Source organism: Chelonoidis abingdonii, chromosome 2, assembly GCF_003597395.2.
Source record: "Chelonoidis abingdonii isolate Lonesome George chromosome 2, CheloAbing_2.0, whole genome shotgun sequence".
NCBI lineage: Eukaryota > Metazoa > Chordata > Testudines > Testudinidae > Chelonoidis > Chelonoidis abingdonii.
In genome coordinates, this window is record NC_133770.1 from 269,380,898 (window position 1) to 269,405,415 (window position 24,518).

The window sequence follows — 24,518 nt, forward strand, 5'->3', positions numbered from 1 at the left end:
ATTTAATGTACAAATACAAATTAAGCCTTGAAAAATTGTTGGTGCCCGCCACACTCTTCTAGTGCTACTGACCACAAAAAGGTTGGAAACCACATATCTAGATGTTTTCAACCTTTAAAAATCTGGCCTCTAGTTAATATCTGGGAATGCAGTTCTACACACAATGGTGGCATGAAAAAGCACTAGGGTGATGGATATGGACAAAGCAACAGTTGACACAGGCAATCTCCATTGGCAGATCAAAGGAAGCTAAAGTTTTGACACTAACCCAGGAAACTAGTCAGCCTTGAAGTCATGTGATCGCAAAGAATAAATCTGTTATAAAAAAAGAATTAAAAATTGTAGATGACAATCTGCAGTAAAAACACAGGAAGAATTATTCTAGAAATATTGTCAGATGTGACTGCTGAAGCTACTAGCAACTATTAATATGTTCAAGGACGATCTAGTATTAAAATATAAGTTAAATAGCACGTCATCCAGCTGCACAGTATTAATGAAGGTAAGTGATGAAGTGCTAAGAATAAGAAGAGTAATAAAAATAATATTTTAAAAAGTAAAGAATTTAAAGGCATGAAACTACATTGACAGTGGACTACAGGAAAAAGACAGTCCAATGCAGGCAGTCAGAACAGCAGCTGAGACAAGCTACTCTGAGGCTTTATGCAGACATATTATCTAATAACCAATTATTTTAACCACTACAAATATGTACGAGCATCACAGACTTTAGGGGTGTGCGTGTACGTAAAATGTTCCACCAGATCCAGTCTCCTTCAGCAGCTCAACCCATCCTTGCAAATCGATGAGCCCGGCCTTGTCCAGGCACGGGGCTGCGCTGAGTCCGTAGCACTCAGCCCTGGGAAGCGGGTACCGTCCTGCCTGCCCAGATGGGGAAAACAGCCCCTCTGCCACCCAGCCCCTAGTTCTGCTGCCACGGGGGAGAGCGCACTCTCTTCGCAGGAACTTTGCCCGGGGTTCCCCCATCTGCCCGCGCTTCACCCCAGCTCCAGTCCCACCCCTGATTCCGCCCCGGCCTCCCCCTGCCTCCAGCTGTTTGCCGCCCCTGCGCAGCCACGTTTCCCCGATCCCGCTGCCAGTCAGCCTAACAGCCTGGAGCCCCGTCAAAGCCCGAGGCAGGGCAGAGGCTTCAGCAGACATCATTGCGCGTGCGCAGCTCACAGGCGCATGCTCAGAGAGTGATCGCGCCGAGGCGCGGAGGGGGACGTGACGCCGGCAAGATGGCGAAGGTTTCGGAGCTGTACGATGTGACCTGGGAAGGTAGCAGCTCCCGGGCTGGGGGGAATGACCTGCCTCCCTCGGGTCATTAGCACGGGCTGCCCGGCTGGGGGGCGCCGTGGTCTGGGGGTCTCCTCTGGCTGGGGCCTGCGGGGTGCGCTGAGCTCCCCGCGAGCGGCCGCCGCCTTCCCAGCTGGCAGTGGGCCTGGGAGTCCCGCGGGGCGGGCAGTGGGGAGCCTCAGCCCTTCCCCGCCTCGTACCCCGGGCTCTCCGGCCTGTGCTCCTGGCTCGTCGTAGCGCTGGCTCTGGGGTGGAGCAGCCGCCTCCCCCAGGCGGGGCTTCTGAATGCGCCGCTGGAACGCCGAGCTGTGGGGCAGGGGAGGTTCTGGTACCTGCCGGGGAGGGGATTCTGTGCCAAAAAAGCAAAAATTCTGCAAGTATTTTAAAATGCTGCAACTTTTATTTGTCAAATAAACGTGGTGGCTCCAGAATGACAGTGGGGAGCACAGGGCACTGGCTGCGTGGACGTGGGAGATCACCCTGCAGCCCCTGGAGTGCGCCCTTCCCGGGACAGGGACTCGGGGGGTGAGGCTGCACCTGACTATGACACAGCACAAGTTTCGGGCCTGCCCCAGAAGCATCTTGTGGGCTACGTGCGAGCAGGCAGGCTCAGTTTAACACGCTTCAAGTCTGGAGGGGCTTTGTGTGGGGGTGGTTCTGTGAGGGCCAATCTGGGTGCGGGGATCTGAAGGCACAGGTGCTCATTCAGGGCTTCTCAGTGCAGGGGGAATGGGACTCTGCAGGAGAGGTCCAGGTAAAGGTGGTTAGGGCTGTGCAGAGGGGATCTGGCTGTGGGAAAATGGAGCCCTGCAAGGGAGGTGGGGTCTGGGTGCAGTTGGGTGTGGCTTAGTGGGATGAGGTCCCAAATGTGGTGTGGGGAGCTTGGGGAGGTCTAGGTGTGTGGTTTGTGGGCTCATTGGAGTGGGGATTCAATAGGCGTGCTTAACAGTGGATCCCCAGCGGCTTCTGCTGAGGGGATACCACATGCAGCGTTCCTGCTCCCCTCCCCCATTGCGCTTCTCTTCCCCTCCCCACTGCTGCCTGTCCTATCCTTTTCCCCACTGTTCCCTGCCCCATCCCCGTTCCTGGCCTTTTTCTCAATATTTACGCTACTTGCTTGCCAGCTTCTCCCAAATGAGGATTGGCAGGGAAAACTTTGTTCTCTCTCCCTGGCTATAATATCACGTGTGGAACCAGGACTCCTGTTCCAAACTTCTTCCCAAACCACCTTGCACCTGTGCTCTGTTACAGAATTTCTGCTAATATGTTTAGCTTGCATTATTATTAAACCTGCAGGGTATCTAGACCTGTTGGCAGACAGCCCACTAGCCTTAATGAGAAACTACACTCTTACACTTGGAATTGTCCAATGACTCAGGACAGGTCTACACTAGAAACTTTTCCAGTAGAGGGGTGTAACTTTCTTAAAATAACATTTCTGTACTTTCAAAAAGTCCTGGTTTAGACACAGTTACACTATGTTATAGTTTATTTCATTTGGGGAATTAGTATAATCTATACCAGCAAAAGAACTCTTGTGTAAGCTTTTGTCTACACTGGCAAACTCTTTTTAGTGTAGATATGGCCTTAAAAATGGCTGAACAGATTTAACTCAGATTTTCAAATAAAAGAAAATAGATGGAAAATTTCAAGCCCCGAAGAAAACTTTACAGAAAGTTGTAGGCAACTGACACCTGTGAATGTTATCAAGAATGACAGATAATTCCCTACAGCGTCTGTGAGAATTGTGTTGGTTTTTCAAAAGCTCCTAAGTGACTTATGAGTACAAGCTGCAGTGGGACTGGTGCTTTGAAGTCATGTAGTTGCTTCTGAAAGTTTCATCCTTACACTTTCTAGGTGCATTTCATATTACAGAAAATTATTTTACTTTGAGACTTTTGTCTAAAGTCCTCAAAGTACTTTGCAACAAACAACTCATTTAATCTTGCATCCACAAATGCCATATCATTTAGCATCAGGGTGGACTTGATTTAAATCACTAGTCAGGAAGACTCGATTTAATCATGGATTGCAACATAAAGTGCATTCTTGTTGGTTGTTATAACCTTAATACATATTCTTCACAACTCAGAGATAGATGTAGGTTTCATTTTTAGAAAGTACAGACTATACTTTTTTAAAGTGATTTATTTAGAAAACTTTGGCTAGGAGGTGCATCAAATGAGCACTTTAATTGCACGTTATTAGCTTGGGACTCTATTTTCTAAAGATTTCTTCTCATCTTGGATACATTTTCAGCATTTTCTGTTATCAAGCTGCATACTAGACATTTGAATTTTTTCCCACAAGTTGTTATAGCTTTTACTGCTACTTGTAAGTATTCTGCTGTGTGTACATTTCCTGATGTATCAATTGTTTAAGGATGACATTCCCTTCTGTTGTCACACAAGCACATACCATAGGATCGTAGTCGACATTGCTCCACCCATCAAGACTCGGGTTAACAGTTTTTCCCTCTAGACCTTTTGCACAGTGCTCAATTTCTCATTTGTACACTTCATCCGGCAATTTGCCTGAGACATTTGCTCTTTTGGATGGACTGTATCCTAGTCTTAACAACTGAACCATGTTAATGAAGTGAGGTTCTCAATCATACGGAAAGAAGAGTTTGTTGCATAAACAAACCAGGCAATTTTGTCATCAGTTACCTGTTTTTGTAATCTGCTGGTTCTTATCACAAACTTATCTATGGTTGTTTCTGGATGATGGAGATTTTTTTTTTCTTTTTGCTACAGGTGATATACTGTGGCTATGTGACATATATGATGTGATTGAAGCATTGTCATTGGCAGATAACTCTGAAACTATAGAAAATGATGGTGATCTTGAAGGTGGATAATCTTCAGAATCCTGTATGTTGAGGATGGACTCTCCTAAACAAAATAAGTCAATGCAGTTATTTAATGATTATTACTACTGTCATTTCGCGTATATCCTCTGCTTCACTGCCCCTCTCGCTATCTTTTTGTATATTCCATCGCACTTAGCGTTGCACAAGGCAGCTACATATTTCTAAGCTTACTTACCAGTAGAACTGTAGCGCTGACACACCAGGTTTCAGTACCTGGTCTACTTGTTCCCCCCCCCCAGTTGCGGGGACCGACGGATCTGGGATCTTAAAGGAGTCAACACTTACCCTCCTTTGTCTCCACATTCCTCTGGGTTCGTGGGTTACTGTGTTCATTGTCAAACAGACTGGGAATTCTTTCCTCTCCTTCTCTCTCCCTATCAGAACTTTCTGAAGAGAGGAGGAGTTGTCACGAGAAAATTACCTTTTTCTTCCTTCCCTCTTTCTTCCCACTTTCCTGTGTGGATCGACTCCAGTCTGGCGGTCTCGCGAATAAACCATCAGGTTCTTAACAGGAGGGCTTTTAATTAAAGAGAGAAAAGTAGAATTACTTTGTAATTTATATGGTTAGGTACCGGGTTTTTTTCGTTACGTCCTGGAGAGCTATCCTTCAGGTAGGTGTACGAAGTATCAATTAAATCCCTTCAGCATAAAATTTTGACTCTTGGCAATGCCATTGCACTAAAGAAAACAAACATAAGCCTAACTCGCCTTATCTACCTAGTACTCACTATTCTGAACTTATAAGAGCCTGTATCGGAGGGATTGGAGAGAAACCTGGTTGCACGTCTGGTCACTCTCAGAACCCGGAGAGAACAACAACCAAATTCTAACAGCACACACAGAAACTTCCCTCTATCAAGATTTGAAAGTATCCTGTCCCCTGATTGGTCCTCTGGTCAGTGACAGCCAGGCTCACTGATCTTGTTAACCCTTTACAGGCAAAAGAGATATGACGTACTTCTTTTCTATTAACTCTTACTTATCTGTTTATGACAACTACTATAAAGATGAAATTGTAAAAGAAAGATCTGCCTATTTCAGCTATTTATTTTTTTATCACAACTGCATCTAAAATGATAGTACCATAGAGTAACAACTATATTTTTTGCTCAATGAGAATTCAAGAATAGTCCAGAAGGAAGACAGGCAGTCTTTAAGAAAGAAGTATGAAATAAAAAGGTTTACCAACCTGAAGATCCTGCATGTTCAGACACGTTCCTTTCATCATCTTCAGTGCAGCGTTCTCCTGAAAAGGAAAACTTCTCATGATGTTATTTCATTCGGGCAACGCAGGCATTGCATTTCATTGTTGCACTGTTTGCATTTTGCATGCATGCCTATCTTACCCATGGGTGGAGGAACTTCATTAAAATAGTCCCAAACTGGGTCTCTCTTACAGCCTGCTGCAATTATAGGTTTTCCCTTCTAGTGAGAGAATGGTATGGTAGAACTCGATGAAAGCTACACTCAGATAGACCTCAAGACTTCTGGAATATGCTGCTCAAATTGTTTCACTTTTGTTTCTACTGCCTGTCCCTCCTTTCTCACATTTATCTCCAGACTTCTCCTTGTCCAGATCTATTCCACCCCCAACAATCTTCTCTTCATTGAACTTTTTGACACTTTGCACTTTTAGGGGGATTGACTCTGTGTACACAAATTTGCAGAGGGACAATAGAGTGAGGTCTGTTATTTCTCACATTTATATATTTATTTATTTAAAAACATTTTAGCTGTTAACAAGCATGTTATCTCTGGAGACACAAATCCACAGTTTGAGAACTGCAAAACTAAGCATATCTGATGGTGCTCAGTCTAGAAGATACCGAGTCCCATTGGGTAGATAGAAAGATTAACCTAAATAATCTATACAGAAGTCCCTGGAACCCCATAAATTGGGTCCCTAATCCATGAACTATTGGAATTCATTTACAAAACTTTTCTTAAACATTACATGAATACATTGTCTCAGACTATAGAATTAGAATTTGTAATCCTATTCCGTGATGAGGTATCTTTGAGCTATAATGTATCTTAATTAAAAATATCTTTGCTTTTTTTTTTTCTCCTCCAAAAGCATTTTATCAAAAAATCAGTTTTTTTTTTAAAAATCATTGATTTTTATCCACCCTGGGGGTCGGCAGCTTTTCAGAAGTGGCGTGCCGAGTCTTCATTCATTCACTCTAATTTAAGGTTTCGCGTGCTGATAATACATTTTAACATTCTCAGAAGGTCTCTTTCTATAAGTCTATAATATATAACTAAACTATTTTTGTATGTAAAGTAAATACGGTTTTTAAAATGTTCAAGAAGCTTCATTTAAAATTAAATAAAATGCAGAGCACCCCAGACCGGTGGCCAGGACCCAGGCAGTGTGAGTGCTACTGAAAATCAGCTTGTGTGTCCCCTTCTGCACCTGTGCCATAGGTTGCCTACCCCTGCTGTATAGCATTATGATCTGTTGGATCCATAATCGAGTTAACTTATTATTAATGTCTGTTGTTTTGGCTCTGTAAATGAGGCCTAAAACTAGATAATATATAATAGAGAGCAATCATATATTGCCAGAGAATGACTACATGACTGGTAATTTTTTTTTTAAACCTCTGAAGAAAGGGTTGAACTTTTTGACGTAAGCAATTTTAAAAGGAGACTTATGGGAGGCATTCCCTGAACATAGATGGTGGTTCTGTTTGATTAAGTTTGAGGATGGGGGGATATTGGAAAAGGAAATAACCTGGCAATAACCTACACATTTGAAAATGGTGCCTGCTTTTATTTCATGTCTGCTGCTTCCTTTTCAATGACTCACAAGCAGAACTACTTTGACTGAATCTGAAAGGAACACTGTCAACCTGAGATCACATTTCCATCGGAAAACATTGCCTCTACAATTGTTACAAATAACACAAGATCACTATAACTGAAAGATTAGAGGAGAGGGAAGTGGGCTTTTTACTGATTTTGTTTATTTCATGCTTTTTACAGTCCTTTGTCAGTTTTGCTATTTTATTGATAATTATTTGTGCTTCCTGTCACTTGCACTAAGATAATGTCGTCATGCTTCTTTATTGCTTGGGAGGGGAAGCACATCTGTATGCTTTTATGGGGACCCTGCAAGAAGATTATTGCAGCAGCAGGAGCAAAACAGAAACAGAACAGGAGATAGACACTTGAACACAGAGAAAGGGAAGTGGAGGGATGCACTGATAGTTTTACTCTTGAACCTGGCCAAAAGACCCTTCTCAACATCATTAGGTGAGCAGAAGTCACTTATAAAATTTTAAAAAATCACACTATTTAGAGGGTTGGTGCTTTATCAGAAAACTGAATTATTTGAAATCAGTTTTTCAAAAGAAGCAAGTTGTTAGTGTCCCTTTAAATGAGCACAGTGTATTCATGAACTTGAATACAGGAAAAGGGATTCCTTAAAACAAAAGAAAACTGAAACATTCGTGCATCTATCCTGGTAGAAGTTTATAACTGTCCAGTTTGAGATACACTACTGATGGACACACTAAAAAAAAAACCAATCTCAAAATCTACAGGGATCTTTTATCAGCGAAGATAGGCCTCAGTTCTTAAAGAAGCTGCAATCACTCTTCAGTTCCTTTATCAAGTGCTTACAGCTTATATTTTAAGTGAAATGAAACAGAGAAATTATTTTTCTCCTATTATTAAACTGTCAGTAAGATACCCTAGGAGGAGAAGCATGAGCTTTGTCCAGGACCAGTAACTAGGAACACCTGAATTCTAACATAGACTTGCTATGTGATCTTTAGCAAGCCATTTAGCCTCTCATCTTGTTTTCCCACCTATAAATAGGGTTAAATACTTGCCTGCCTCATGAATATGTTCTGAGAATTAATTAGTAGGCTCTTCATAGTTTGGATCTGGACTTTTGCAGAAACAGCTTCTCTGTATTTTAACATGATATCTGAGGTCAGGTAGGAGTAGGATGCTCAAGTTGATAGTACCTAGATTTGTTTACCAAGGTGAGGTATTCTCAACAGAGGTGTCTCAACTCTGGGATTTGCTTCCACAGTTTGTTCAGCAGAGACATAATAGTTGACCTTCAAAGCCCGGTGGTAGTTACCAGGCATTAATGAGCCTGAAATTTGAGGGGAAGTATGACATTAATTGATTTTTTTTATGTTCTGGTCTTCATGCAAGTCAGGCTGACAATCTGCAGCAGTGAGTGTTGTCTCCTCTGGCTGGCAGCTGGAGGAGAGCCCTAGACAAGAACAGGACACACATGTAGAGGAGCTGATGTGGAAGGGGTGAGGTTGTTGGGTTTCTCTCCCTCTCTCTCTTTAGGATGGATGTACATAAAATATTTAAATCTTGTTTCATGCCCAGACTGCAAACTAAAGGTGGTAAAAACTAAACAGTTCCTGCAGTCTGCTGTAAAAAGGCTTTATCCAGTCCTCCTCCTCCGTTAATCAAGCTCCATGCTCCAATGGGGCTGATATAATGACACCAGCAGAGTGAATGCTGGAGGACATAGCGAAAAGAGTCCAAGGAAGTTGTAGAAAAGTTGGGTAAAGTGAACTGTATACTAAATGCTGTATCCTTGTTGTTGCTGTCAGTAGTGCCCACTGTGCTAGGTGCTTTCTATACACTTAAAAAAGGGGGACCCTGCTCCAAGGACCTTACTGTTCAATGACAAACAAACAGTTGGAGAACAGGGAAAAGAGAATAATAATAATAGGTAATTGATATACAGCAGTGGTTCCCAAACTTGTTCCGCTGCTTGTGCGGGGAAAGCCCCTGGTGGGATGGAACGGTTTGTGTACCTGCCGCGTCTGCAGGTTTGGCTGATTGTGGCTCCCACTGGCAGCAGTTAGCCGCTCCAGGCCACTGGGAGCTGCGATCAGGCAAACCTGTGGATGCGGCAGGTGCAGAAACCATCCAGTCCTGCCAGGGGCTTTCCCTGAACAAGCGGTGGAACAAGTTTGGAAACCACTAATACGTGGTTTATATACAGTTCAATGTGATTCACTGTAGGCAACAAAGTGGAAGTGGGTGTTTAAGAGGGACCTCCATGTAATAATATAATAATAGTAACTGGAGATATACCAAACTCCTAGAACTGGAAGGGACCTTGAAAGGTCATTGAGTCCAGCCCCCTGCCTTCACTAGCAGGACCAGTTTTTGCCCCAGATCCCTAAGTGCCCCCCTTGAGGATTGAACTCACAACCTTGGGTTTAGCAGACCAGTGTTCAAATCACTGAGCTATCCGTCTCCCCCCACCCCCATGGGGGGGGGAGGGGAGGGGAGGGGAGGGGCATTTTGATGAGCTCACATTTAATTGCATAGGAAGCTGCATGAAACAAGGCGTGGAAGTGACAGTGCAATTCCTGCCGCTGTTACCTCATCCTTCCTTCTACTTTTGTTTGATACATTCACTTGTTGCATCTTTTTTTTTTTTTTTTTTTTTTTAAATTAGATTCTGTAAGTTCTTGGGTCAGGCAATGAACTCGTACTTTGAGTGTTCAGTGCCTCAAAGGATCTCCAATCCTGAACACTACAGTAATGCTATTTAGGACATTCAGTTCTGTAGTTAATTTAGGTGGGCTTTTTTAGTTCTCTTTGAGTACCATCTTTTGAAGCAAATCAATAGCAGCATTCCTATGTTAATGTCAGTGTGGAGTGTGTCACATTCATGAATTTGAATTGGAGAAAATTGAATACAAAAGAGAAAAAAATTGATATTCTAAATTGAAGGTATTATAAGCACAGCCTAGTAGGTGGTCATTGCTGATGTCTAGAATAGTTCTCTCCAAAGGCAATACTCCTTTATTAATAAATTTCTCAGTTTGCCCATAAACTGTACAGATATTTTTATTGCTCTTGTCAATAATCAGTGCTTATCAAGGATATCACTTTATTGCATTTTACTTGAATTCTTCTAAATTTTTCATGCAAACTAAGTATAGGTTAGATACATCCCTGGTGTGACTCCATTTGATTTAGTTAAAGTTACTGCAGGGATGAATTTGACACACGAAAGAAAAAATAAAAATGATTTTATATAAAAGCCATATCAGGAACTGGTATTGTGCAGCAGCAATTGGACAGTGTAACAGATGTCAGTTTGAACTGTCATCAATTTGAACTGTCTATTAAAAGAATTCTTTAACTTTCTGTTTACCTTTATATTCTCCATGTACACATTAAAAGATTGTGGATATTTTTGTTATGCCCTGTAAATTGTTTGAACTTGCTTCTAAGCATCCTTCATTTGTTACTGTCATAAGACAGTGTTTGGTTTACATTTATTTTACGCGCCAAATGAAATAACTCTAAAACTGGGATTGCCACAGAGAGAAGTGAAGTTCTTAAACATTAACTTAGCTAACTGCAGATAGTGAGCTGTCACAGTTAGAGGCAACATGGGCCAATGGATAAAGCACTGGTCTTTGTTAGTAGGTGAGGGTTTTCTTTCTTGGCAAGACTGCCATTCAGACGCTTGGATACCCTGGTACAGGGCAAGGAGATAAGAATCTGAATACAACACAGTTTCTCTGCTACTTCCTAGTGTGTAACCGTGGGCAAGTTGTTTAATCTGTTGCTTTTTTACAGATAAGGGTGAAGAACTTATATATACCATTGTAAAGGGCTTTAAGAAAGCAATATAAAAATTGGTATACATCATTAAGTATACAGTTCTCCTTTTGTAGGCCCAACTGCCTAATGATTGGTTTCAGTGTAGCAGCCATGTTAGTCTGTATCCGCAAAAAAAACAGGAGTACTTGTGGCACCTTAGGGATGAACAAATTTATGAGCTTATGCTCAAATAAATTTGATCGTCCCTAAGGTGCCACAAGTACTCCTGTTCTTTTTGCCTAATGATTGGTCACAGTTAGTTAGACAGATCAAAGTAAAAGTGCAGAAAATGTGAATATCTGCTATTTGGTAATAATGCCCCTACCATTGGTTTTATTTTCTTCAATTGTGTTTTTAATGGTAAAGACTTGAAAACTATATTCCAAAATGGACACTGAACAAACAAAGAGAATTAAAATCTTAAATTACTTGGAAAAAGTAAGAATTAAGTCTAGCGACTTTATGATACCCAGAAAAAGTGAACTGAAAAGCTAGTAAAAGTTGAGTAACTACAGACTATACCTTTTTGTTTTCCAGTGTGCCCTGTGTCATTCTTCCAGACTGTAAACTCTCCATAGCAGAGATTACATTTCACTTCTTGCATAGAATGGCCCCAGTGTGCTCAGTTCTATTATAATGCACCACCTTTGTGACGAAGTGTCTGTTGCAGTGGATTTCTTACATTCCATTTATATATCCATAACTCTGGATAACCTTTTTGTTTTAAACTACATTAAAATAAACAGACCTATCAATTCTTCTAGATCCACTTATATACATAGTGACATAAATATAACTGAAATTAATCAGCCTCCCCGCAACGCTACCAGAGTCCAATACTGCTACTGCTCATCCCTGTATTAACAAGTACAGGTGTACTTGCCTTAAATATTTAAAGTATGATTGACTGACACAACCGATAAGTTTCTTAACACTCCCCAAAATGAGTCTGCTTAGGTTGTTACCAACATTTTTCATTTTTTTGCCTTCTGTTCAGAGTGCAGCACTTTATAATCTATCTAACATATCTTTCATTATATTTATGTATACTAGGACGTTTATTTTCACTTGCGTTCTCACTTTCAATGATCAAGGGATACAGCATGCTCTGTGTTTTGCTTTTTTCCATCACTGCAAAGCCTACTTTCGTGATTAATAGTTGACATGAATGTTATTAGTAGCTTAGATAGTATTACGTTTGAAAGTTATACTGGTATGGAGGCTTTAATAGTTGTCAAGTAAATGAATTGATGAAAATTGAATGACTTATTTTGTATATGTTTAGACTGTCAGTTTGCGTGATACATTTGTGTTCAGTCACATTCTTGCTGTCTAACTTTTAAATTGCCAAGGATCGTCATGTCAAGAACCATTTAATTTTACTCATGCACATGAAATGTAACCCTGTGGTGGTTTTGGTTGACTTTCAGGATACAAAATGTGACACAGTAACAGTTTTATGAGAGATCTGAGATCACTTTTGGTAGATGGAAAAGGCTCTATGTTTACTCTTAAACTGTCAAATTTTGTTAATATGTGCATTTTGAAATGCAAAGAAAACTGTCAAAATTCCCCTTTGTCGTATTTATCTCCCCCCCCCCCCAATGTGGTAAACTTAAAAATAACATTGGCAATAATTTTGCATGGTTGTTTTCATAGTAAGAAGTAGAAAACTTCTTTATGCTCCCTCCACCTTTTTCCTTTTTTTTCCCCTTTCCTTAGCTATGGGAGTGGTATCAAATTATATTGTTAGTGTTTGGTGTTTTTGAGGATAAACAAAGCCACGTCAGTAAGATAGTGAGTGCCCTCTACTCCCATTGACCTTAAAATCAGGACTTGCACCTTTTAAGATTGAGTCCATAGTAAATGCACTTTTAAAATTGAAAATCTGGTCTCCTTTCTATCTCGGATCTGAAGTGGTTTGCTTTGATAGTTTTCACATTTGGATCGCATTTACTTTTGCAGAAAGAGAGTCTTTATTCTCATGCCTCCTTTTTCATGCTGCATATTATCATAGGAACATACAGAACATTCCTAGAATGGAATTTTACAGCAGTTATTTATTTTTACTGTAAAAATATGCTTCTCATATTTATGAGTTGAGTTTTCACATTATTGCTGGTCTCTTCCAAAATCAAATTTATTCTCATAGAGCTGCTATAAATAAATAAAAAGCAGTTTTGGTGGTGGCTTGCAAATATGATAAGTATAACATCAATAAGAATTTTACTTTAAAAGCTCTCTGAGCCTGTTTTCCATGACTGAGGATGATGTCATGTTCATAAAGTTAAATTACTTATTGGGATGTCCAGAAAATCTGTCCAGTAAAAAGTCTATAAAATGTGTGCATGCATACAATGCTTTTGTCTGATTTAATTTTAGTAGTACAACTGAATTGCATCAATCTGGAATTCAGCATTTGAGTCTAGTTTTGTTAAATCACTGTATGTAATAGTTGCTACAGTAACATAAAATACTAGTTTATATTATATTTTACTATTGCAACTGAAATGTCAAATTGAAAAACAAATAGCAAGATCTATTAGCTATAGGAAAGTTATAGTTCATGGGGATGCTAAAACTTACTTTGAAAGTTACCAGATAAGGTTATGCTGAAGATACCAATCACAAGTTTGAAAATAAGAGTTCTGTTTTTCTTGTTTGTGTGGTGAAGTTTTGTATTGGTAGCTTAGAACATTTCTAAGGTGGAACTCTGCTTCTTGTTTTTGTTTTTTTTCCTTGTCCACTCTCCATGGAATATCCTTCCTTCCCAGTAATGATGAACAGTAATATTTTATTTAATAGTGCTTTCCATGCAGGAGAATCTGAGTGCTCCCCAAAGTATATCCTTGCAGCATCACTCAAATATAACTCACTCAGGGTTGGAGAGGGTGACATCCAGATGGACAAAGGTAGCCATGGTTGAGAGAGGGTAATTATGACTAAGAGCTGGTCTACACTACGCGTTTAAATCAAATTTATCAGCGTTAAACCGATTTAACCCTGCACCCGTCCACACAACGAGGTCCTTTATATCGATATGAAGGGCTCTTTAAACCGATTTCTGTACTCCTCCCCGACGAGAGGAGTAGCGCTGAAATCAGTATTGCCATGTCGGATTAGGGTTAGTGTGGCCGCAAATCGATGGTATTGGCCTCCAGGCGGTATCCCACAGTGCACCATTGTGGCCGCTCTGGAAAGCAATCTGAACTCGGATGCACTGGCCAGGTAGACAGGAAAAGCCTTGCGAACTTTTGAATTTCATTTCCTGTTTGCCCAGCGTGGAGCTCTGATCAGCACGAGTGGCGGGATTGCAGTCCCAAAATCCAAAAAAGAGCGCAGCGATGGACCGTACGGGAAATTACTGGGTCTGATCTCTGTATGGGGACCAATCTGTTCTATCACAGCCTGTTAAGAAAAGAAATTCCAACATTTGAAAAAATCTCCCAGGCTATGAATACAGATCACAGCCCAGTGCTGTGTGACAAGCGTAACGAAAGCCCAAACGAAATCAAATGACGCACATGGGGGCGAGAGGTTACTGAGGACTCCAGCTGTCCCAACAGCTCTGAAAATATTTGCCATCGTGGATGAGCTCCAATGCCTGTAGGTCAAACCACTTGTCTTGTGGTTAGGATATACTCGTCAATTTCCTCCCGCCCCCGCCCTGGAAGAAAGGGAAAAAAATAGTTCTCTTGATTTTTTCAAATTTCTATATTTCTACTGCATGCTGGCTGGTAGACGTGGTCTGCACACTGAACAGCATCATCCTCTCCTTCTCCTTCCCTCCCTCCCCTGTTGGCAGACGGTACAGTTAACAAAAAATGACTGAAGCCCGTCCTCATCATCCTGTGAGTCTTCTGGTGCTTGGTGAGGTTGGCCGGCCGCCTTGGGTAAAAATAGGAATGGCTCCCGTCATTCCCGCAGATGGTAAGAAGGCTGGTAACTGCTTCATCATAGCAACTGGGGGCTGAGCTCCATCAGCCTCCCCCCCCCCTCCCCGTCAAAGAAAAATCTGTACTCCTGGATATCATTAGCCAAGCAGGATGCTGTCTCCCTCCCGCACACCATTTAATGTCTCCTGCTGCTATCATAGAAGCTGGAGGTGCTCCCCCTCATTTATATCTCATCTAACCAGCAGGTGTTTCTATCCTGCATTCTTTAATTACTTCATCACACAAATGAGGGGGACACTGCAACGTAGCCCCAGGAGGGTTGGGGAGAGGAAAGGAATGGGGGGTTGTTGATGGGGGCACCCCGTGAATGGCAATGCAGCTCATCATTTCTGCGGGATCTGACATGGAGCGGCTTCGCTCTCTGGTAACAACCTGGTTCTCTAGACACTTGCCCATATTCTATGGCAGGACTGGACTCTAATTTTTAGATAAAACATAAAGGAGGGAAATGACCGCGGGCGAGTCATTCCAATCTTTTGTCTTTTGCAACCCCGGCCCGACCTCAGCGAAAGCCAGCCAGGAAGCACCCATGACAGCAAGCAGAACGGTATAGAACGACTGATATACCCATCATCTCATCGCCACTTTACATGGCATGGCAGATGGTTACAATAGGATGGTAACCCGTTTTCTGCTACCTTGCAAAGGCAAAATGAATGCTGCGCTCGTAGCAACTGCAGTACCACCTCTGTCAGCAGCATCCAGTACACATACGGTGACAGTGACAAAAGGCATAATGGGCTCCATGGTTGCCATACTATGGCGTCTGCCAGGGCAATCCAGGGAAAAAGGGCGCAAAATGATTGTCTGCCATTGCTTTCACGGAGGAAGGAATGAGTGATGACATTTACCCAGAAACACCCTCGACACTTTTTTGCACCATCATGCATTGGGATCTCAACCCAGAATTCCAAGGGGCGGGGGAGACTGTGGGAGCTATGGGATAGCTACGGGATAGCTACCCACTGTGCAACGCTCCAGAGATCGATGCTAACCTTGATACATAGACGCACACCGCCGAATTATTGTGCTTAGTGTGGCCTCGTGCACTTGACTTTATACAATCTGTTTTACAAAACCGGTTTATGTAAAATTGGAATAATCCTGTAGTGTAGACAAACCCTAAGAATGGCAGGATAAGCCCTTAGCAAGATTTAATAAAATCTTCAACCTTTTGCCATCCCCAGTAGGGGAGGACCTCCGTTTTTAAAGATTTTGTTTGTTTGTTTGGTTTATTTTTTTGTTGGTTTGAAGCCCTATACATATTAACAGTTTGATACTAAATTGATCTACAATGGATCATAGGGCTTGAATTGACCATGCTCAGAGCTGAATCTGTGTTCTCTGGTAGTCTTTTTCACATCTGATGTTTAGATTGTTAGCCCAATATCCTCTGAACTCACAAATTCAGTGGATTACTTCTCTCTCTCTACTCCCCCTTGCTTTTGGACAGTCTTCACAAGAGTTGCAAGATAACAATTTCAAAGTTCCAGGGATCAATCTATCCACAAATGATTTTGGTATTGGTGGAAATTACTTCTGTGGATCTCTTGTATATGTCTGAGAATAGATTATACCGCTCAAAGTCAGTTCCAGAAATAGACTTCACATTACGTTATTGCATGGAAATCTTATATTTTGTTTTTCAGAGATGCGTGATAAAATGAGGAAGTGGAGGGAAGAAAACTATCGGAACAGTGAGCAGATAGTGGAAGTTGGAGAAGAGTTAATTAATGAATATGCATCTAAGCTTGGGGATGACAGTAGGTTGAAATTATTTGAAAAGCTTTCACTGTCTGTAACTGTTAGTATATGTTAGTTTTGTTACTCTGCTATTCTCCTGTTATACTCTCCATATTATTTTTACTCTTTTGTTGTGATTCTGCATCTACTCATGTTGAGTATATACATTATTTTTTCAGTTTTCTAATTTGCCAGTATTCCAAGCCCTTAGTTTGCTTCTCAAAGATGGTGTGTAGAGGAAGTAGGTGAAAAAAAAACAAAACTTAATTGAGCGTAGGGGTGCTGGAACAGTTTTTATAATGAAGATGTTGAGAGCCATTGAACCAAACTGTAAACCCTGTATATTATGGTAACCACTTCAAGCCAGGGGGTGCTGCTGCACCCCCAGTTCCAGCACCTATGATTGGGCTTTTAGTTTGGAACACAAGGGGCAGTTATAAGAATATACTGTGAACATTTGGCAGAGATCTGTTATCTAGCTGTCACTCAACAGGTCATCTACACTTCAGAGGAATGTCAAAAAATATGAGGGGAGTTTTTTAATAAGGAGAAGGGAATGTTATTTCTTAAATTAAGCCATAAGTGATACTATATTGTAGAAATTAATATGAAAGCTGTTCTTATGATAGAATTGCATTTGTGATGCTGTAGTTTAGGGCACGTCTGGGTTTCTGCAATACATCAAATGGCTATTTTAATTACTTGACACTATGTCTCTGTGGACAGAAACTTGGCATACAGTGCTTCAGACCAGAAGGGAATTGTTCAGAAATAACAATGCAATATCACATTTATGTAAGAGCAGTAGAAAAAAACAAAATACTTCATGGCAAGAATGCTTTATGGTTTTGCATATGAATCCCATACAAGCAGGAAGGGATAAATATCCATGATTTGTTTTTAATGTTCATTCCTCTTTCTTTGGCTTTGCTTTTTATAATTTGGTTAACCTAATACAAGCAGTACATTTTCCTTTTTAATTTTTTTCATTTGCCAGCCTTTCGTTTACAGTTGCTATTGAAATTTTGCAACCGTAGTGATGAAATATATTTATTAGTTGCAGTCTGAAGAGCTTTAAAAAAGTCCCTGTTTAATTTTAATAAATTATTATTTCTTTAACAGACCAGTGATTAAAAATATGGCAAAATATATCCTGGACTAACTCTTGCACCCATTTTCTTAATATTTGACCAGAAATCTTTCAACTTGCAATGTTCCTGAAACTATAAAGTGTTTCCTTGTATCATGGTATTTCCTCCAGTTTTCTTGCAATGAGAGGGATCTTAAAATCCTAACATTACAAATAGTACATCCTCTTTAGATCATTATATGGATAATCTATACAAACAGACTTTCCTATGTGTATTATAGCACAATCTTCTTGGGACGAAGAGTCTTTAAGTGCGGATAAGAGTCTTGCATGGGCTGCCTCCCTTCTGCAACTATTATAAATGCATTGCAGGACTGCATGCATAGGTGCTGGAACTAGGGGTGCTGGAGTGCTGCTGCACCTCCTGGCTTGGAGTAGTTTCCATTGTATACAGGGTTTACAGTTGTTTCAGTGGTTCTCAGCATCCCTGACTCCATGGGTGGATTTGATAGTGGCTCCAGCAGGAAGTTGGTGGTGAAATTAACGCAGGGCGTAACAAAGAGGCTATTGCCATTTTTGTCTCTTTAAATAAACAGAAATTTGTCATGGATTAGCTTATTTTATTAGGATCTGATTAATCACTTATGAGGAGAACTACATTTTATTATGAGGTGGTGCTGGCTTTGTGGGGTGCTCTGGCTTTGTGGGGTGCCTCCCCGCCCCTTCTTTACGAGAGCCCTTGCACAGCAGGCCACTCCATTGCCCTGCATCACAGGCTGAGTCATTCCTCGTCGTGCCCTGAGTTGTCCAGTCCAATCTTCATCATTTTCAGAGTAAGACTGTAGACTGGACTGTGTCCCATAATTTGACTGTAATCAGATTTTACTATGTAAATTAGTTGCAATTGTCATTTGAATTGCTAGATTTCCAAGCAAATGTGTAAGAGGATCAAAAATTATTTGCACTTCTGATTGTATTATTGTTGGGTTCTTTTTGCTGCTTCAAGAAAGATATAGTAGAAACATAATGGGTTTATAGATGGGCAGTAAAAAAATGACCAGAGGCATGGAAATACTTCTTTATGAATGACTAAAAGATTGGGCCTTTTTGGTTTGGAGAAGAGACAGATAAGAGGAGCACAATAGAAGAATGCAAAACTATAAAATAAAACAACAAATACCCAACCCTCAAAGATGATGCTATACACACAATTTCCCTACCAACTCCCCTGGGGAGATGTAAGAGAGAATGAACCATGTGTGACATGTTTTAGCCACGTCGCTTAATGCACTGCTGGAAGGCACTATGAACCTATATGGAATAGCAATTAATGAATGCCACAGAGAGGGTTAATTGGGTATCTCTGTTTACACTGTCCCATCATACAGAGGGTATCCAATAAAACTGAAAGGAAACCATTTTCAAATTGATAAAAAGAAACCTCATTTAAAAGAACACCTTATTTATCCTGTGGAACTTGGCAAAAGCTGTTGAGTGTTTACTAGTGGTCAAAGAGGGACTGAACTTTTATATGGATGGTCAGAAAATCCAAGTCCTATTGGATGAGATTTAAAAATATATAAAAGCAGTTGGCTTCCCCCAGGGGAAGCTTATTGTATAACTGTCAGCTGCAGAGGTTCTTGTGCTAAGCATCTGGAGCTAGCTACTACTAGAGACAGGATACTAGACTAGTGGACTACGGCATGATGTGCTCCAATTAAATCTGATTTTCTTTGTAGTAACTTAGAATTTTTTTTTTAATGTAACTTTTCCTTGAATGAAATTAGAAATACCTGTACAATGAGCAATAGCCTTTATTCTGCTAGGGAAACAGGTTAACTTTATTGTTTAGATTTGTGCTTTCTTTCTTTTAAAATTCCTATTAAAAAGGTTAATTTGTTTACCCTCAGGTTCTCTGGGCTATTTGTCCTCTTTGTGGAAGATATTTGCTTCAGGCTGGATCCTGCAAGGAACTGAGCACCCTTGCTTCCCATTAACTTAATACTCAGCTCACTCGGGGGAATATGTTACATACTCCCCTCCCCTTCTCCCTGGGTTCTCTGTCTTGTTTAACAAGACTGTAAGCTAGCCCTGGCAGGGACTGGCTCTCACACTGTAAGTGCCTAGCACAGTGGGGCCTCATGTTCAGTTACCCCCTACACACTATCCTAATACAAATAACATGTTTCAATGGAATAAGCTAATTCCTGCAGAAAAGGAAAGAAGGCAGTATTGTACTTACAGTAAGGTAGTGAAACAGTTAAGGGAAAAATTGTTTTCTTTCTAGCATGTATGGCTGCTCTCCAGATCTGGTCACAGTGCATTTCATAATGGGTCTGTTTGAACAGAAAACTGTAGATACAATGTTAAGAAAAGCAAAGGAAGAGTTTTTTGCCTTTCAAGATGTCAAAAGATACTTTGTTACTGAAGCAATAAAATCGCAGAAGTGTACTTTTAATTAATTCCAGCAGTGCGTTGAAATGTCCCTGTTTCAGTAATGATGTACAGAAGTGGTAGGGAAAAATACACAAAGACGGAATTCATTAATCTTAGTTACATTTTAGGTGTTTCCCACCATTTTGAAAAATCAGTTCTCCACATTTAATCTCTCTCTCTTATGTCTAGTTTGGGTAATATATGAACAGGTGATGATTGCTGCCCTGGACTGCAGTCGGGATGACTTGGCATCGGTAAGTTGTCAAGCTGATTTTTCACTCAAACCTTAAGGTTTTGTTTTTTTTTCTTTTCACATGAACCTATTCCAGATTAGTTCTTTGGACAGTTTTATAGGATGCTAGGAACTGTGTAGCTCGGACTTGTAGAATCTCAAGAAATATACTACTGGGGAGAAACCTCCTCCACCCACCTTAATCTGTAACTCTTATTTGGGCAGATCATGTTTCTTCTAGCTGTGAAAATATTTATAGCTACTCTGATATGGGTGGAAAGTCAGGAATAATATTAAAACTGCCATATTGTCCAGAGAATATTTGTTGGAAACCTCTCAGATTGTATCACGTTTTCAAACACTTTGAGATAAAGTGTCAGTGCTGTGCATGTAAATTTATCTTCACGGTAAATGTTAACATTAACAGGAGTCATGTAGCTAAACGCTTGCGTAGTGCATTAAGAGAGCCAATATGTATGCCAATGCTTCTTGCAGCATTTTTAAAGGTGAATATTAAAACAAAAATTTTGGTTGTACCCTTTATTACTCTTTCATGATGGATAAAGAGTCATAAACTTAAAAATACTTTGTTTTTTTATACTACAAATATATTGAGTTGTTGTCTTTCCTTCCTTCCTCCCCATGCATCCTGAGGAGGAAGAATGGAGCTGAAGTTACAGCATTATTTGTCATCACGTTTCACCCCCTGAAAGCACACCAGAGTCCTCCTGCAAAGACAGAAGGGAGGACCTGATAGTCACATGAGGCTTGGTCCTACACCTTTAAAATCAGTGGGTTTTTTTTTTTTTTCCATTGGCTTGAATGAGAACAGGATTACGCCCATATAAAACAACTGGGAATGAGTGGGAGAAGTGGTTTAACAAATGTTTGATGTATCAAAGCCAAAAAACAAGTGCCCTTGCCATTGATCATTTTTTAAAGTTACTGCATTTCAGCCATAGAAGTTGGTCAGCAGTAGAAAAACTTTTTTTGCAGAATACTTCAGTATGCTTTCTTAATAGATCAGCGTTTGTGTGAATAGCCTTCTTGTTAGAAAGAGCCAGTTAAGTAAATTAAGGGAGCCTTCTTATATTTTAATTTCTTTTGTTACAGGCCACAATCAGTCTCTTAAGCTTAAAAAGCCTTTTGGATATCTCATAGACTCAACATCAGAAGGGACCACTATGGTCATCTAGTTTGACATCCTGCACAATGCAGGCCACAGAATCTCACCCACCCACTCCTGTAACAAACCCCTAACCTATGTCTGAGTTATTGAAGTTCTCAAATCGTGGTTTAAAGACCTCAAGGTGCAGAGAATCCTCCAGCAAGCGGCCCATGCCCCATGCTGCAGAGGAAGGCGAAAAACCCCCAGGGCCTCTGCCAATCTTCTCTGGAGGAAAATTCCTTCCCGACCCCAAATATGGCAGTCAGATTAACCTGAGCATGTTGGGCAAAGACTCACCAGCGCCACCCAAAGAAAGAACTCTCTGTACAGTGGTCCCCAACCTTTTGTTGGTGGCGCCGAATGAAGGACCCATGTGGTGGTGAGCACCCGCCGAAATGCGCCGAAATTCAGCGCCAACGCCTCTCGATGATACCACTTGCCGTCAACAAACGACGTCTCGAGAGGCGTCCCTGTCAAAATTCAGTAGCTACGCTCTCGATGATGTCACTTTCGACGGCAAGGGGGGTCATCGGAGGCGACCCTGCCGAAATTTGGGGTGACACCTCTCGATGACAACACTTGTTGTGACAAGCGTCGTCATGAGAGGCGTCCTACCGAAATGCCCGCGAAATTCGGTGGCATTTGGCGGTGTGCTCTCCTAGGGGCAGGACGTAGGCTCATTAAGATGCCCCCGCGGGCGCCATGTGCACCTGCGGTCACCGCGTTGAGGACCATGCTCTGTAGTAACTCAGACCCACCCCATCTAATGGCCCATCACAGACCATTGGGCATATTACCTGCTAATAATCAAATAGCCTAATTTTGGCAATTAATTGATATCCATCATACCATCCCTCCATAAACTTACAAGCTTAGTCTTGAAGCCAGATATCTCTTTTGCTCCTCTACTCTTCTTAGAAGGCTGTTCCAGAACTTCACTCCTTTATGATTAGAAACCTTGTCTAATTCAAGTCTAAACTTCCTAGTGTCCAGTTATATCCATTGTTCTTATGTCCACATTGGTCACTAAAAGCTTAAATAATTCCTCTCCCTCCCTAATATTTATCCCTCTGATATATTTATAAAGAGCAATCAGCCTTCTTTTGTTAGACTAAACAAGCCAAGCTCTTGAGTCTCCTTTCATATGACAGGTTTCCATTCCTCGATCATCCTAGTAGCCCTTCTCTGTACCTGTTCCAGTTTGAATTCATCTTTCTTAAACATGGGAGACCAGAATTGCACACAGTGTTTCCAGATGAGGTCTCACCAGTGCTTGTATAACGGTACTAACACCTCCTCATCTTACTGGAAATACCTCACCTGATGCATCCTAAAACCAACATTAGCTTTTTTAACGACCATATCACATTGCAGCTCATAGTCATCCTGCGATCAACCATACTCCAAGGTCCTTCTCCTCCTTGTTACTCCAATGATGTGTCCCCAATTTATAACCAAAATCCTTGTTTAATCCCTAAAGCTTGACCTTGCACTTTTCACTATTAAATTTCATCCTATTACTGTTACTCCAGTTACAAGGTCATCCAATCTTTCTGTATGATATCCTGATCTTCTCTGTGTTAGCAAAGCTCCCAGCTTTGTGTCATCCCAAACTTATCTTAGCACATTCCACTTTTTGTGCCAAGGTCAGTAATAAAAGATAAAATAGATTGGTCCCAAAACCATCCCTGAGGACTCCACTAGTAACCTCCTTCCAGCCTGACAGTTCACCTTTCAGTACGACCCCTTGTAGTCTCCCCTTTAACCAGTTCCTTATCCACCTTTCAATTTTCATATTGATCCCCATCTTTTCCAATTTAACTAATAATTCTCCATGTGAAACCATATTAAATGCCTTACTGAAATCGAGGTAAATTAGATCCACTGCATTTCCTTTGTCTAAAAAATCTGTTACCTTCTCAAAGAAGGAGATCAATTTGGTTTGGCACGATCTACCTTTTGTAAAACTATGTTGTATTTTGTCCCAATTACCATTTACCTCAATGTCCTTAACTACTTTCTCCTTCAATTTTTTTTCCAAGACCTTGCATACTACAGATGTCAAACTAACAGGCCTACAGTTACTTTTGGCCTTTCTCACTTTATCCCTACATGTTCTGACCTCAATAAGGTAGCTTTCCTTTCTAATTCTTCCCATCTTCCACTCCTTGTAGGTGTCTACTTTTTCTTAATCACCTCTCTGAGATGCTTGCTCATCCAGCTTGGTGCTTGCTCATCCATTTCATTCAGCCATTTGTTTTTTAAATTATTACTTAGATTCAGGGGGAGAAAGTAAGATTTTTAGCTAATAATTCTTCGCATTGTTGTGCGATTAGTGAACTAATTCTTTCTCCAGCATATTATGTCAGCGGACTGAAGACAGAGTCTATCCAGGACTCTAAGCAGCATTGCAATGGATTAAAAATGCAAACAAAAGCAAACTAATCAACTTTCCCAAAATCAGGAAAGAAAAATGACAAAAGGACCTCTGTGCACACATTTCAACCCTCTGTGCATTCTGCCTGGCCTGGGAGAAGAAACTGTGTTTTGTCGTGCCCAGAAGGTCAACAGGCCTGGGCTTCTTCAAACCAAGGAGGGAGAGAATTCCACAGTTCAGAGTCCTGCGTGGAGACTGCTGTTACAGTGCCTTGTGCACACTTATATGCCAGGGGTTCAGTTCAAGTGCCTTCACCAACCACAGCTATGGCAGTATAGAACTGGGAGAGGGTCAGTCTCTCAAATAGCCAGGATTAGAAAAGTGTAATGATCTTGAGTTCCATGTTTAGGGTTAACTTCAATATATGCAGTAACGTAATATACCATATTGCACTTTCTGCAAGCCTCATTAATTCCTCTCATAAATAAGTCTTCTCTTCCACTAAGGAAATAAATAAATAGGATGAGAGAGAAGCCTCTTTTCATACTTTTTTTTCCAGTTATTTTTTGAAGTATTTTTGATCTCTGGGTTTTTTTTTTAATAATGCTTTTGTGAAATGCTTAAATGGATCAACATGGCAAAAAAAATCAAAAGTTGCCAAATATTGTGTTTACTAATAACCCAAGTAGCAGCTTTCAGTCTGAACTACTGGCCTCTTAGTGTCCTTTGAGGAACA

The 24,518-nt window shown here is 40.9% G+C and overlaps 1 protein-coding gene across 2 annotated transcripts in view; it reads left to right on the plus strand.

Annotated features, from left to right (window-relative positions):
* The first annotated feature begins 1,182 nt into the window (after positions 1-1,182).
* Positions 1,183-24,518, plus strand: part of EMC2 (ER membrane protein complex subunit 2) — a 60,959-nt gene continuing 37,623 nt past the window's right edge. For both annotated transcript variants that reach the window (XM_032800317.2, XM_032800318.2), the window contains exons 1-3: positions 1,183-1,281; positions 16,386-16,499; positions 20,195-20,259. In XM_032800317.2, coding sequence (XP_032656208.1) covers positions 1,242-1,281; positions 16,386-16,499; positions 20,195-20,259 — 219 coding nt within the window. In that variant the 5' untranslated portion in view covers positions 1,183-1,241. The remainder of the gene's footprint in view (positions 1,282-16,385; positions 16,500-20,194; positions 20,260-24,518) is intronic.